The sequence below is a fragment of the Mauremys reevesii genome, linkage group 7 (assembly GCF_016161935.1).
Source record: "Mauremys reevesii isolate NIE-2019 linkage group 7, ASM1616193v1, whole genome shotgun sequence".
Lineage (NCBI taxonomy): Eukaryota > Metazoa > Chordata > Testudines > Geoemydidae > Mauremys > Mauremys reevesii.
The window spans coordinates 699500-714319 of NC_052629.1; the positions used below are offsets into that span (position 1 = coordinate 699500).

Below are 14820 nucleotides of genomic sequence, written 5' to 3' on the forward strand. Positions count from 1 at the left end.
CCGTCCCGATTTTTCACACTTGCTATCTGGTCACCCTAAGACCAAGGCAAAAAAAGCGTTGAGTATTTCAGCTTTTTCCACATCCTCTGTTACTAGGTTGCCTCCCCCATTCAGTAAGGGGCCCACACTTTCCCTGACCTTCTTGTTGTTGCTAACATACCTGTAGAAACCCTTCTTGTTACACTTCACATCCCTTGCTAGCTGCAACACCAGTTCTGTTTTGGCCTTCCTGATTACACCCCTGCATGCTTGAGCAATATTTTTATACTCCTCCCTAGTCATCTGTCCAAGTTTCCACTTCTTGTAAACTTCCTTTTGTGTTTAAACTCACCAAAGATTTCACTGTTAAGCCACGCTGGTCGCCTGCCATATTTGCTATTCTTTCTGCACATTGGGATGGTTTGTTTCTGCACCCTCAATAAGGCTTCTTTAAAATACAGCCAGTTCTCCTGGACTCCTTTAATTTAATACAGTTGTGTGGAGAGCCCAGGACTGGAATAGCATGAGGGTGTTGCAGAACGGGACTTAGGGGCATCAGCATAGCTCAGGACTGGGCTAGCAGGGGGCTGCAGGTCAGGGCTCAGGAGCATCAGCAGAGCTGGTGGGGCGGCGAGGCAGCCAGGACTGGCCTAGAGGCATGGGGGCTTGGGAGTTAGGAGCATTGATAGACTGTCCCTGCATTTAACCCCACTCTCATTCGCTCACTGTCATGAGTGCTGAATGCAGCCATTTTAAAGGGGCCTAGAGCCAAAACGGCTCTGTGTTTACCGTGACACTGAAGACGGGATTGGGGCTGGGGCAGATTTTTGTTTTAAATTAGGCTGATCCATGGAGTTTTCCTTGGCAGAGACCAAACCGGTGTCCCACCCTGGGCAAGTTCTGAAGCTGATTAGCTCAGCACAGCTTGTCTGTTCTGGTTCTTACACCTCACGCATTGCCCTGGGCTCCAGCTTTCACCCCAGGTGGAGGCCTGAAGAAATGCTGCACTCAGCGTGTCTAGGAGAAGATGGCCCTGAAATGCTGATGTGGGAGATGCGCTGCCCCTCTAAATACACCGGTCAGCTGGCTTCATGGAAGAGTCTGTCTTGTTGAGAACTCAGGTGCTAGGAGGAAGCAAATACCTGTTGTCCCTCCCTGGCGCCCTTTGGAGTCATTGACACCTGTGTGAAGTCACTGGTCACTGGCCTGATTGTCACGGAGTGTGGGGAAGTCAGGGCCCTGCACCCCTCTTCCTGAGATTCACCGTGACTCTCAGCCAGCCAGTAACACAGATGACAGGAACACAGTCCCAAGCAGAGCATGTAAGTACAACCAGAACCCCTCGATCAGGTCCTTCTGGGGGGTTTAGGGAGCTTAGACCCCAGCTGGGGTTCCCTGTGTTGCCCCCCCCCCCCCCGACCAGCTCAAGAATGAAAACAAAACCTCCTCCAGCAGCTCTCTTCCCCCTCCCCCCAGCTCCTCCTTTTTCTTTGTTCAGTCTCCCAGCCAGAAGGTGTCACTTCTCCCAACCCCACTCCCGGCTCAGGTTACAGCTCAGGTAGCTTCCTTCAAGGGAAGTCCCCCCAATGTAACTCCCCTGCAACTTTCCCAGGTCAAATCTGCCCCCACTTCCTGCTCCATCACACTGATTCACTAGCTTTCACACGCACTTTGCACTAGTGTAAATGGCCATACAAGGCCCCAGGTACAATAATGGAGAATTGGGCCCATCGTTTCTGCCAGTGAGGAAACAGCTCCCCCTGGTGACAATGGTGCAGTACTTAGGCAGGTGCTTGGCTTTGCAACCCTCCCGGCCTAGCACTAATTATTGCACTGAGAGGAGGCGGCTAAGATCATAAGCCATTTGAGGCAGGCGCTGTCTGGGTTTGGGGCTTGTTCAGGGCCGAGCATGTCCTCAGTACTGAGTGGTTAATAAAATCATTATTCACCATGACACCCATCCAGGTTTCCACCCCAGGGCTGAGTAAGGGGCTTGTCACATCAGTTACAGAGTGTATGAAAGCCTAGAGCACAGCAAGGGAGCAGGCATAGGGGTGAGCACAGAGGCAGGGGCAAGGGTGGGAGCCCTGAAGGTGCTTAGGCACTGGAACTCCAGATTTGGTGCTAAGTCTCAGGTTTAGACACGGAAGTGCCACTCAACCCGGATTTATTACTCCCTTCCCTTCCCATCCCTCTGCGGCGGGTTTCCTCGCCATCCCGCCCGGAGCACTGTCCACGTTTGAGATTCTGGCCTGCAGAGGGACTAGGTCATCGCAATGACAAAAGGGACTTAAACTGACCTGCTCCGTTTGAAGGCAGCTGCAGAGTGCCTCCTGCAGGGAGGGCCCAGGGACTCCAATGGGGGTGCAATGAGGGCGCCAGCACCCACCCCTGCAGGTCAGCTCCCACCGGGACCTACGGCAGGAGGCTACGAGGAAGGGGTACCGTTCCCATCATGCACTTTGCTGTACAATGCCCTAGGGCTGGGGAGTGGGAGGTCTGCGCCCCATTAGGGGTCAGCCTCCTTCCTGCTTGTTGGCGTGTGTGACCCATTCAGTGCCCCTCCCCTCATTGGCCAGCCTGAACCAGCCTGTGGACCCTGGGCCCGGCGGGGGGCTGCTGGTGGAGCTGCGTTTTCATTGACGTGGGACCCTGCTGCTCCCCAGGGTCCGTTCCCCAGGGAGCAGCGCCTGGGCTCACAGGGGAAAGCAGGAGCGCCCTGGAACCAGCGCATCAGAGCAGCTGGGCAGTGTGGAGCAGATCCCGGGTGGGGTCAGGGGCCGCTGCAAGGTGCGCTCTTGGCGCCAGGCGGTGCTGTGCGGGTCCCCTTGGCTGCCGGCAGGTGGCTCCGGCTCCCTGTGAGCTTCATTGGCTCACGCTTGGTTTCAATCTGACCTGGGTCCCTTCCAGCTCTGCCCTGAGGGGGCTCTGCCCAGTGGTTCCAGCAAGCCAGGGGGCGGGGGCTTGGCTGTCCAGGGGTGCAGACACCCTGGACTTCACGGGTGAATTACAGCCCCAGGTATCCCCCAGGAGAGGAGCTACCCCAGCCGGCAGCAGGAGTGGGGCGGGGGGAAGCTTTTCTTGGCATCAAGGGCACAAAGCAGGGTGGAGAGGTCACCTGGCCATGGCAGCCCTTCCAGGAGAGGGTCCAGCCATGTGCTGTGTGACAAGGGGCGGTTCCAGGAATTCCGCCGCCCCAAGCAGGGCGCTGGCGGTTGCCGGTCCCGCGGCTCCAGGGGACCTCTTGCAGACGTGCCTGCGGAGGGTCCGCTGGTCCCGCAGCTCTCGTGGACCTCCCGCAGGCATGCCTGCGGATGCTTCACCGGAGACGTGGGACCAGCGGACCCTCTGCAGTCATGCCTGGGGGAGGTTTGCTGGTCCCGCGGCTCCGGTGGACCTCCCACAGGCATGACTGCGGAAGGTCCGCTGGAGCCGCCTGCTGCCCTCCCGGCAAAATGCCACCCCAAGCGCGCGCTTGGCGTGCTGGGGTCTGGAGCCGGCCCTGTGTGTGACCCCCAGGGCTGCAGTGTCTGCCTGAGTCTGCAGACGGCCTGGAACAAGGGCTCTGAAAGGCCAGAACGCCCAGGGGCCTGGGTGCTCATGCTGAAGGGCAAGGGGGATCCTGGTCAGTATTAACTATTTCACTGCTGGTAATTGTAGCGGACTGGATGGGGTAGGACTGTGGGAATTGCTAAGGGAAGGACGGGGCTAGGTGCAGCAGCAGGTAAGACAGGAAGAAGGATGAGGAAGGAATGCAAACCAAGCGGTGGCCCAAGGCAGCAGACTGCCCCACTGGGGTACGCTGAAGGGGACAATAAGGCCCTGGGGGACAAAACAGCTAAAGGCTGGATTCTCCCCTTGGGTTTTGTGTGAACTCCTGTTGGCATTGCTGGGAACGCTGCTGAGGATGGAGGAAAGTCCAGAGCCACAGTCTGTTCCCTGGTCTGTAGGCCATCATCAAACGTGGAATTGTCTCAGCCCGAATTTGAGCCCCTTCCCCAGGCCTGGCGTCTCCTCTCCCTCTTGTTTGCTTCAGGTCATTGTATTGTTCTTTGACCAGTGTGTTTAAGTTTGAGCCCTGTCTAAAATCCATCGGCACCTTCCCTCTCTGGCTCCCAAACAACATTAGAGCCTGTCGCTCTTTCAGGAACAAACACAAAACATGACCTTTGCCCTTTGAGTCTCTCTCTCTGCACCCCCCTCCTCCACCTCTGCAGTCTAATCCCTTTCTGGGCTATACTGAATTATGGGTCTCGCTGGGATCATGCAGAAGCCAGCGCCACAAATTAATTACATGTTGACTTTTAAAAGTGTTGTTTTGTGTAGACTTGTAATAATGTGCTGCCTTTCCTAAGTGTCCCCGTGCTTTCGGGGCAAGGTGAGTAGGAGACGGCCTGGCTTGCTCTTCTTTAGACCATGCACTCATTTCCTTCTGCCATGGCTCTTCTCCCCAGATAGCTGGTCCACCCTTCACTCTGCAAATGGCCTTTCCCCAGCTCTAGCAGCTAGTGTTTGTTCCTCCTCTAGATTTTTTTCCTTTCAGAGCTGAGGTCACCAGCTGAGGATTAACATCATAAGAAGGGTCAGACCGATGGTCCATCTAGCCCACTATCCTGTCTCTGTCAGTGGCCAGGGCCAGGTGCTTCAGAGGGAATGAACAGAACAGGGCAATTTCATGTGATCCATCCCCTGTACCAGTCCCAGCTCCTGGCAGTCAGAGGTTTAGGGCACTCAGAGCGTGTGTGTGTGCAAGAGCACTGCGGCGATTTCCATATTATTTTCTGTCACCTTGTCAGTCCAGTCTGCACCTAAGCACTCTGACCACTGCTCTGCATTGAGCAGTCACCTTCAGACACCCAGTCTGGACCACTCTGAGTCTATTCTCTGTGAGGGTTACAGCTCATTCCGCACCCAGCATGGGAGTTTAACCAGTCCCAATAGGCCTTGCCTGGCACTTGTTTTCAGTTAATTTAATCTGTCCAGTTACCTAATTTGGGGCTAGCGTCAGCCCTCACGCGGCCTGCACAGGTGTGCATGAGGTTGGAGTTTGCCCCCTGGCTGAGTCTCTCCAAATCTCACAATCCTCCCTGGTCTTCACTAACCACAGTAACAAAGTGTGCCTCCTTGCGCTAGGCCTGCCTTGCCAGGTGGCTAGGGAATATGGCGAGCACCCCCGCGGCTAGTGGTGGTAATGTGAGACTCTGTCTCCCAGGGGATGGTGCATGGGCCTGGGCGTCTGGAGTCTATTCCCAGCTCTGCTACCGAGCTGCCATGTGACCACGGGCAAGTCACTTCCCCTCTCTGGGCCTGTTTTCCCTCCTACGCTTTGTTTAGACTGAAAGCTCTTTAGGGCAGATACTGTCACTTCCAGTGTGGCACCAGGGGTCCCAGTCTTGGCTGACACCTCTAGTTGCTATTCCGGGAGAGAAATAATTGATTTCTCTGCACATACCTGGAGGCTAGGGGATGGTACACTGAGCTGGGTGCCAGAAGACCCATCAGCTCTAAGCCCTACGTGACTAGCCACAGAAGCCCAGGTACTATGTTCTAAACTCCAGGGATAGAATCCAAGATTCCTCTTCTCCAATAGCTTCCTACTGTCTGGCCAATAGCTGTGTAACTCACTAGCTGGGGGTGTGTTCCTACCCCCTCCTGGTAACCAACCCACCTAAAAGAAAAATTACTTCTTCGGTCAAGTGGTACAGAGCAGGAGCTGTGGAGCTAAGGGGCCAGCGTTCAACTCTCCCTACAGGCTGGATCTATTTATTTTTACTGGTTTTCTTTAAAAACAAAAACCAAATCAAACCTGGTTTAATTCACACAGGGAGCAAATGTCCCTTAAAACGGGTGGACAGCTAAAATCGGCACGTGTTGGTTCGGCGTGGCGCAGCCAGACCCAGACGGTCGCCGTTTGAGTCACTTGTCAAAGTCTGATGTCCTGTTCCATGGCCTCCCAGCCTTTCCTTACCCACCTGCACAACCCAGCCCGGGATCTCTAGTTACCGGCTCCGGGGCCAGGGGAGCTGGCACCGCCCCGGCTCCAGCGGACCTGTCAGCAGCAGCTGGAGCAGGCAGGGCTGAGCTGTACCCGGCCTGTGGCTGAGGCGGGGAGACCACGGCGAGGGGCCCGCTCCTGTGCGGCTGCCAGGACCAGAGCTGGCAGCTGGGACGCACAGAACCGCCTGGCTCCCCGTCTCCACCCGCTGCCTCTGGCCCGGGGGCTCCCGCCTGTACACCCGCCCGGGACCCCTTCTCCTGCCCCCAGCGCCTTTGCCCTCATCCTGCCTCGTGATGGGGGGGGGGACAGTTCCAGCGGGACGGGCCCTTCCCAGAGCCCCCGGCCCTCTGCCGGCACCTCTGTGGGTGGCCCCGGCCCGGGGTCTCTTCCGGCCAGCGGCTGCTCCCGGCCAGCCCGGAGCCCGCGGGGACGGCCCAGCCCACGCTCCGACAGCCGCAGGAAAGAGAAGCTGCCCGGGATGGCTCCTGGCGCGGCGACCCTCAGGGGGCGCGCAACTGGAAATCCTCCTGAACCCCTTATCTGCGGTGACCCTCCCCCACCCAGTCCCATCCCCCTGCCCCAGCGCCCCCACCCTCTCCCACTGCCCCGTCCCTCACATCGACCCATCCCCAACGCCACCCGCAGAACCACCGCCCCACCCCTTAGTCCCCGACATCACGTTCCCCACAGCCAGCCCCCAACACCACCCCAGAACTCCACCCGCACCCCGACATCCAGCCCCTCCAGCCCCCCGCTCCTACCCGCCCCAACCAACCCTCCGCCAGCCCTGTCCCGACCACCTGCCCCCACCCCAGACACTTTCTCTGCTGCTCACACTCACCCCCCTCCACACACTGATTCCCCTGGCGGGAATCCCAGCACCCCCGAGCTTCCCAAAACCTGCCCAGCCCTCCGCAGCCACCTCCGCATCCCCCCGGCCCCAGCCCGCACTCGGAGCGGGATCCTCTATGCCCGGGCCCCTCGCACCCTCTCCCCACCTCGGGGCACCAGCCATGCTCCGAGCCCGCGGGACTCTCCGGGGGCAGGTACAAGCCCCCCAGCCCCCCAGAGCCTCCTGGTGAAGCAGGACGGTGTCTGTCCCCCCTCGCGCGCTCCCTGGGGCTGGGTCCCGGCCTCTCTCCCCGCCGCAGCGTTTAGACTTTTACATTCAGGAAGCGGCTCAAAGGCCTCGGAACCGACCCGGAGCTGGGGCTGCTTCCCCTCGTCCCATCCCCCTCTCGACCGCACCCCCTGCGCCCGTGCTCCAGGTCCCCACAGCGCCTCGCGGCCAGGCCCTGGGCCCCCTCCCCCTGCTGCACCAGCGAAATTGCTAAACTTGTAGCAATAATGACCCGGCATTGAGGCGGCCCGGCCCGGCCGCCCCTAATCAGCGCGCCCCGCGGACCCCCCTCCTTTCCCCCTGCGCTCACAGAAAGGGGAACAAAACCCTGCACGTTTCTCATCCTGCGCGCATAAAGCGCCGGGCCCGGGCCCCAGCGGGGGGCAGAGCGGCCCGTCAATCTCGGCGCCTGGGCCCCTTTGTCCCTCGCCTCCCTGCCACACCTTTTGTTCCCGAATCCAATAAGCGCCTATTCTCGCCACCTTCCCCGGCGGCTCCTTTCAGCGCCGGCCCGGCGGCCACAATGGCCCGGCTCTGCGCCGCGGCTCCCCATTCAGCGCCTTGGCACGCTCACAATCCGCCGCGCGGGCCGGGCTGCCCGGCCCCTGCGGGACAAGGGGATTACAGCGCCGGCAGGAGGGGGACGGAGGCTCCCCGGCGCTGCGTCCCCCTGCATCAGCCCGGGGATCGGCTTCCCACAACTGGCCGCCACCAGGGCCACTGCCCCGAGCAGCCCGGCCGCTGGCTCCGGGGCTGGGGCTGGCGGGTTTTGTACAAGGGACTCGCCTCTCCGCACCCGCGGTGAAGGGGCAGGCGCTCCCCAGCTCGTCCGGCGCTCAGTGCGCTGGGCGCAGGGCAACGGAGCGCAGGCACCTGGCAGCGCCGAGCCAGGGGAGACCCCCTTGGAGAACTGGCTGGGGCCAATGGCAAATCTCCATTGACTTCACCCCTCACGTAGAACATCCCATGGGCTGGGGCGAACGGAACCCCCGGCTCTGTCCACACCCCGCGGGCCCCTGTCAGCTCCGGTCCCGGCCCGAGCCTCGCGGGACCGAGGTAACAATGAGGCGCTGGGGCTATTGCACCTGGTTTATTAACCCCGTCGCTCCTGCGCGGGCTGGCACGTACAGCGGATACAGAGTAGATACAGGGCCCGGCTCCCCGCGCGGCTGCCTCCCCAGGCCCCGACACTTTGGCTTTTTACAAGCGAAGCTGCTTGGACTGTGCGGGGCTTCCAGCTCCATGCCCAGCCCTGCAACGAGCCACCCAGAGCCGGGGGACGCGCTCCCCACCCCGGCCGCCGCGGGGGACCGGAGAGGCTTTGGGGCGAGCCTGCTTCTGTCCTGCGGCCCCAACAGCTGCCGCGCCGCCCCTCCCCCGCCCGGGGCACTTTGGAGCCGGGACAGGAGGCTCCGCCGAGCGCAGCGGCTGGGCGCATGGCGCCGGCCGGTGCTTGCAGCTCCCGCCCTGGACGAAGCGGCGCGGAGGGCCGCGCTGGGCTCCAGTCTGCCTCTAGCGAGCAGCCTTCGGGCACCAGCCGGGGCGGCGCGGTTCCCTGTCCTTCCCCGCGGCCGCCAGGCTCCTTCCTGGCCCAGAGTGTCCGCCGCCCCCGCGGCTACCAGGCCCGGATTCCCTGCAGGGCGCCCTGGCTGCAGGAGGGCCCCGCGGCGCCCTGGTGCAGGGGCTGGGCCGCGCCGCCGAACCCGGCCAGGCCGCCCATGTTCACGAAGGGTCCCGCGCCCGCGCCCGGGCTGCAGCCGGGCTGTCCGCCCGCGCCGCCCGCGGGGTAGCTGCAGCCGTAGCTGGCGTTGTAGGGGGTGGAGCTGCCGTAGCCGTAGGGCGGGAAGCCGTTGTAGGAGTAGGGCGCGTTGTAGGGCGAGCCGTAGCCCGGCGAGCCCCCCAGGCAGGGTTTCCCGTCCCGCACCAGCACCGGCACGGCCACCCGGCGCGGCGGCGGCGGCGGCGCGGGGCCCAGCTCCAGCGACTTGTCCTGCCGCTGCCGCTTGCACTTGTAGCGCCGGTTCTGGAACCAGATCTTCACCTGCGTGGAGGTGAGCTTGAGGCTGCTGGCCAGGTGCTCGCGCTCCGGCGCCGACAGGTAGCGCTGCTGCTTGAAGCGCCGCTCCAGCTCGAAGACCTGCGCCTGCGAGAAGAGGACGCGCGGCTTCCTGCGGCTCCGCGGCTTCGGCCTCTCCGCCTCCTCCGGCTTCTCGGCGGCGCCCGGCGGCTGCTTCAGGGCGCAGCGCTCTGCACGGGAGGAGAGGCAGCGTTAGGGCCGGGCCTGGCCGGGGGAGCGGGGCCTGGCCACAGGGCAGCTCCAGCCCGAGGTCACGCCAGGCGCCTGCTCCCGCCGCTGGGCACCCGGCCTTAGAACAGTCCCGCTGCAGGCCCGGCCCGGCCCGGCCCGGCAGCGCCCTGCCCCAGCCCCCGGCCCGGGAGGGGCAGCTGTCCCCGAGGACTGGGCTGTGCCCTGCCAGTGTGAGGGGAGCTGTGAGTGGGTTTATGCGGGATGTCCCGGGAGTGTGATCGTCTGGTGTGTGTTTCAGTGCCTGCCTGTGTGATCGCGGTGTTGCTGTAAGCACAGGGTGGCTGTGTGTGTGAGATCAGGGGTTGTTGTACTCTCCCGTGGTTATGTGTGAGATCAGGGGTTCCTGTAGGCCCTGGGTGGCTGTGTATGTGTGTGATGCACCCCCAAGCTGTGTGTGTGTGTGTGAGAGAGAGAGAGAGAGATTGCGGTGTTGTTGTATGCACAGGGCGGCTCTGTGTGTGTGTGTGTGTGTGAGAGAGAGAGAGAGATCGCGGTGTTGTTGTATGCACAGGGCGGCTCTGTGTGTGTGTGTGTGTGTGAGAGAGAGAGAGAGAGAGATCTCGGTGTTGCTGTAGGCCCTGCGTAGCTATGTGTGTGAGATCAGGTGGCGGTGTACTTTCCCTGGTTGTGTGTGATCAGGTGTTGCTGTAGGCCCTGAGTGGCTGTGTGTGTGTGTGTGATTGCGGTGTTGATGTATGCACAGGGTGGTTGTGTTTGTGGCTGTGTGTGAGATCGCGGTGTTGCTGTAGGCTCTGGGTGGCTGTATGTCAGGTGGTGGTGTACTTTCCGTGGTTGTGTGAGATCAGGTGTTGCTGTAGGCCCTGAGTGGCTGTGTGTGTGTGATGCACCCCCAAGCTGTGTGTGTGACCAGAGCTGTGCAGTATTTCAGGGCGCTGTGCTCCCCGTGCTGCAGGGGCTGTCACATTTCATGCCTCTGCAGGATCCCAGCTTGTGCGAGCAGGGGCGGTGGGACAATTTGCAGAGGAGTGGGGGGCTGAGAGCCATTGAACCAGACTGTAAACGGTATAGGATGGAAACCACTTCAAGCTGGGGTGCAGCAGCTCCCCCCCCCCAGTTCCAGCCCCGTGTGTGTGCAGGGAACGGAGCGGGTTACAGGGCCCGGCTCTGCTCAGGGGTTTTGGCTCCTCGCTGCTGGGCGGGAACGCAGCTCCCTGGCGGGTCCAAGCCCCTCGGCAGCGGGGCAGTTTGGGGGAGTCTCTGCGCTCCAGGCTGAGCGCCCCGAACTGATCCCCCGCATGCCCGGCTCAGGCCCGAGCTAGGCTGACATCCCCGCACGCCTCTGTTCTTCTCCGGGGGCCTCCCGCTCCCTCTCACGCACCCGGGAGCAGTGGGAGCCGCCAGATCCATTGGCCTGTCCCCTTCCCCTTCCTCGCCGGAGGCCTCGGCCCTCCCGCCTCTCCGCCGGGCCCGGTTCTGCCCCCCCGCCCCCGGAGCAGCCTGCCGGAGCAGGAGCCGGCCCGGTCGGCGTCCAGCCACCCGTTCGCTCCCGGCCCCCGAGAACGGGGCGGCGGGTCGGATTCGGGCGCCACTTCAGCGAGCGGCGAGTGACAGTCCCGGGGCCGCCTCTGCCCGCGGGGGGCGGCCGGGGCTCGCCCCGCGAGTTATTGTTCCTGACAGCGCGCGGCGCAGCCAGCTACCAGCGCCAGAGTCATTCGGACAGAGCCCGCCCGCCCCGCTGATCTCCTCTCAGCACCCGGGCACCGCGGTGACCCCCGCCCCACGGACCTGCCTTCTGCGGGCATGCGGGAGAAACTCGGGAAAAGACCCGCAGGGCGGACTCCGACTTCGCTCCTGCTGGGGGCGGCAGCGGTGGCGGAGCGCTATGGGGCGGATGGGGGGCAGTGGTGGCGGAGCGCTATGGGGCGGATGGGGGGCAGCGGTGGCGGAGAGCTATGGGGCGGATGGGGACCGGGGGATGCGGTGGCGGAGCGCTATGGGGCGGATGCGGACCCGGGGCTGCGGTGGCGGAGCGCTATGGGGCAGTTGGGGGGCAGCGGTGGCGGAGCGCTATGGGGCGGATGGGGGCAGTGGTGGCGGAGCGCTAAGGGGCGGTTGGGGGGCAGCGGTGGCGGACCGCTATGGGGCGGATGGGGACCGGGGGATGCGGTGGCGGAGCGCTATGGGGCGGATGGGGACACGGTGCTGCGCAGGACACAAAGTCCCGTTAGTCCCGCTGTGGGGTGATGATGGGTGGGGGGAAGTTGCAGGGGTCCCTTGCCCTGCTCCGCGCCTGGGTCGCTCCGCATTGTTAACGGCGCGGCCGCTGCCCCCGTACTCACTGGGGTCCCGATCCCCCGCAGGCTCCAGCTCCTCTCCCGGGCCATTGGGCTCACACGAGCCTCGCAGCACCGCGTGCACGTAGTTTTCCGGGGAGAGCCCCACGTCCCCTTGGCTCTCCGCCGCGGCCATGGCGCTCAGGTAGGACAGCTTCTCCTCCTCCTCCTCCTCCTCCCCGTCGGAGAAGCGGGAGCCGTCCGCGGCCGCCAGCAGGCAGGCTGCCGAGTGGAAGTGCTGCTCCAGGTGCTGCTGCAGCGGGCCCCCATAGCGCGGCTCCTGCTGCTCCAGGCTGAGGATGTCTTTGACAGAGAAGGGGGTGGAGGTGACGGGGCTCGGTAACATCATCGGGGCAGCGCGAACAGCCAATAAACCCTGGGGGCGGTGCAGCGCCCTGCAGGGCCCGGCGGGCTCCGGGGTGCTGGGGGGGCGCAGCGCCCGGGGCGGGGGAGCAGGCAGCGCCGCGCGCTGATCAACCAGGGGCCGCGCGCTCCTGGCTAAGTTGCCTCCATTAGCCCGGCACTGGGGGTCTGCGTTTTGTTACAGCCTCTGCGGGGACCAGCCAAGGGCTCGCGAGCCTCCTCTGCCCGGGCCAGCACGTCACGGCGAGGAGGGGCCGGGGCCCTATGGGCAGCCTCCCCATTGGAGGGTGGGGGCGGCTGAGCCGGCCCCCTGAGCCCCGGCCCGAGATCCGGCTGCCCTACCAGAAATAGCAATGTCTTAAGGGGAGGCTCGGGGGAGGCTGCTCCCAGGAGCGCGCCAGACCGGGCCTGGCACCCACCTGCCTGGGCAGAGGCTGCGGGACGGTGTGTGGGGGTCAGGGAGCCCCAGCTGTGCGGATCCCAGGGGTGCCCTGGACAAAGCCGGTGCTGCCACTGCTCATGTCAATCTAAGTACATGTAGGTAGGTAGGCACATCACACAGCGTGCGCCGGGCCCGGGAGCGCCCAGAGGCCCGGGGAGTGCGGGACGGTGCGTGGGGGTCTCCGCACAGGTCTCCCCAAGGGAATCGCTGTGAGAGATCAACCCCCTGCACTCTCCCGGCCCAGGGTCCCATTGGAAAGTAGCCAGAAGTATCACTGCGCAGCGCCTACGGGCGGCGGCGGGTACGGCCCCGGGCCTGTGCCGATTTCTGTCCTGCTCCGCACCCCTTCTCCCTGCCCGAAGGGTTCTCCCCTGGGCCGGCCTCCGGAGAAGGCCGCCACCCTGCCCCCTGCCCGGTCAACGCGCCCGGCGCTGCTCTCTGGGGCCGCAGCGGGTTCCCAGGCAGGCGAGGGCCTGCAGGGGCTGCGGGATCCCCGCCGAGATTCCCACCTGGGAGCCCCCAATCGCCTCCAGGAGACTGAAGCTGCGAAACGGCCAAAGGAGAGTTTTTAAAAATAAAGGGCGAGATCCGGGCGCCCCTGAAGTTAGTGGCAAACTCCCCGGGCCTGCGCCTTTAGCTGCTGTGAACCGGCCGGGCTCCACTGACTTGTATGGAGCTCTGCTGGTTTACATCGGCGGAGGATCTGGCCTAACCCCGCCGTCGGCGCTGCCGTGAGATCAGGATCGGCCCAGAGAGTCCATACGACTGTTAAGGCCGCAACCCAGAGCAGGGCAGGGGCCAGACCCAGCACCGATCTCTGCTGCTCGGCCTGGGAGTCAGAGCCAGAGCAGCGAGGAAAACCCCAGAGGAACCGAACTGTGCAGGGAAAGCCCGGGACGGCCCGGGCCAGAGCCGTGTCGTTCCTTTGTTTTCCTTACTCACTCCGGGGAAGCCAGAGGCGCCCAGGGGAGATCGAGGCGAAGGGGCACAGCCCGGCTGTGGAAAATAATGATCTCCCCGCCCGCAGCAAACCCTCCTGTGAATGATCGCGGCGGGCGGCCGATAACCCGCGCTCCGCAGCCCGGCCACGGGTCCGATCCTGGCGCCCTTCGGAGGCAGCCGGGGAAGAAAGGCCCGAAGCCGGGGAACCAGGAGCCCAGCTGTCCAGTCCCTCCACCGGCGTGGACAGATTTTGAAGAAGAAAACGGTCTCTTCCTGGCGGCCCGGCTGGGAGGCGGCGGGCCCGGGACCCTGTCGCCGGGAGGTTTCGGTGTGTGCGGGGCCGGGCAGCCGCTTCCAGCAGAACAACCGGGAAAAGCGGAGCGGGGACAATCACCGCGGGGATATTTCGTTGTAACGAACAATTGTGTTGCTCCGCAGGCCCGTGCGAATCGAAACGGGGACACCGAAAGCGGATCCCGCGGCGCCGGCGGACCTGGGCACGGACCGCGGGTCGCGTGAGTACCCCGCACACTCGGGGGCGGCTCTGGGGGCTTCCCAGCCCCCCGGGCGCTCTGCCTTCCGCGCCTCACCCCAGGCACTCGGGGAGGCGAACGGCGCTTGCCCGCCCCGGCGGCTGGTTCCGCAGGGTTCGGATCCAGTTTTCTCTCGCCACCGGGTGTTTGTTTATTTTCCGATTCTTCCCCTGTGGTTCCCGCGCCGCGGCCTCCGGCCCCGCTCGGTGTTTGTGGGCAAAGAACCTCGCCGCAGCCGGGGCAGTTCTGCGGTTTATTTACACGTAAAAGTTAAACCGATTTTAATTCCTGGGGCGCCGCCGTTTTAGCCCGTGCGAATCGGACACGGGGATTATCGCAAATAATTATCGCTAATCTAGCTCGAAAAGATTTCGATACAAGAACTGACTATAATTTATAATTTCCGCTGAAAACAGTTGGACACAAGAACCGATCGATAACAATTTCCGCGAGAGACATTTCGCCGCGGTAAGAGGCCGGGAGGGGCTGGTCATTATTACACACCGCCCGACTGGCAGACGATACTGATCAATCGCATATTTTAAATAAATTCGATCGATACTTATCGGCTGGCTCCCGCCAACTCCTCCGCAGCGCGCTGCCGGGGAACAGTGACTGCTCCCGGCTCAGCGGGAGAGACCCGCGTATTCCCATTGGGTTCGCTGCCGAGGGAGCTCAGCGGCCCGATTCCGCCCTGGGAGCCGCTCCCTCTGCCTTGGCCGCCGCCACCCGGATCGGGCCCCGCTGCCTGTTAACATTGGCTCGGGGCTGGCTGCTGAGCGCTGCGCAGCTTGGGAGGATGCGGCTCCTAGGGGTGAAATCCCGGCCCTGCTGCCCCCAG

General features: G+C 63.4%; 1 protein-coding gene and 1 long non-coding RNA gene across 2 annotated transcripts in view; one reads left to right on the top strand and one right to left on the bottom strand.

The window, feature by feature from the left end:
• Positions 1-8188: 8188 nt before the first annotated feature.
• NKX2-3 (NK2 homeobox 3) lies at positions 8189-12234 on the bottom strand. Its single transcript, XM_039481295.1, has 2 exons — positions 11706-12234; positions 8189-9344 (listed from the first exon to the last, which is right to left on the bottom strand). The coding sequence occupies exons 1-2, from the start codon at positions 12046-12048 to the stop codon at positions 8713-8715; spliced, it is 975 nt and encodes a 324-aa protein (XP_039337229.1). The 5' UTR covers positions 12049-12234; the 3' UTR covers positions 8189-8712.
• A 214-nt stretch (positions 12235-12448) lies between these two features.
• The window catches only part of LOC120368640, a 46435-nt gene continuing 44063 nt past the window's right edge, over positions 12449-14820 (top strand). The window contains exons 1-2 of the long non-coding RNA XR_005582704.1: positions 12449-12603; positions 13885-13961. This is a non-coding gene — a long non-coding RNA (uncharacterized LOC120368640). The remainder of the gene's footprint in view (positions 12604-13884; positions 13962-14820) is intronic.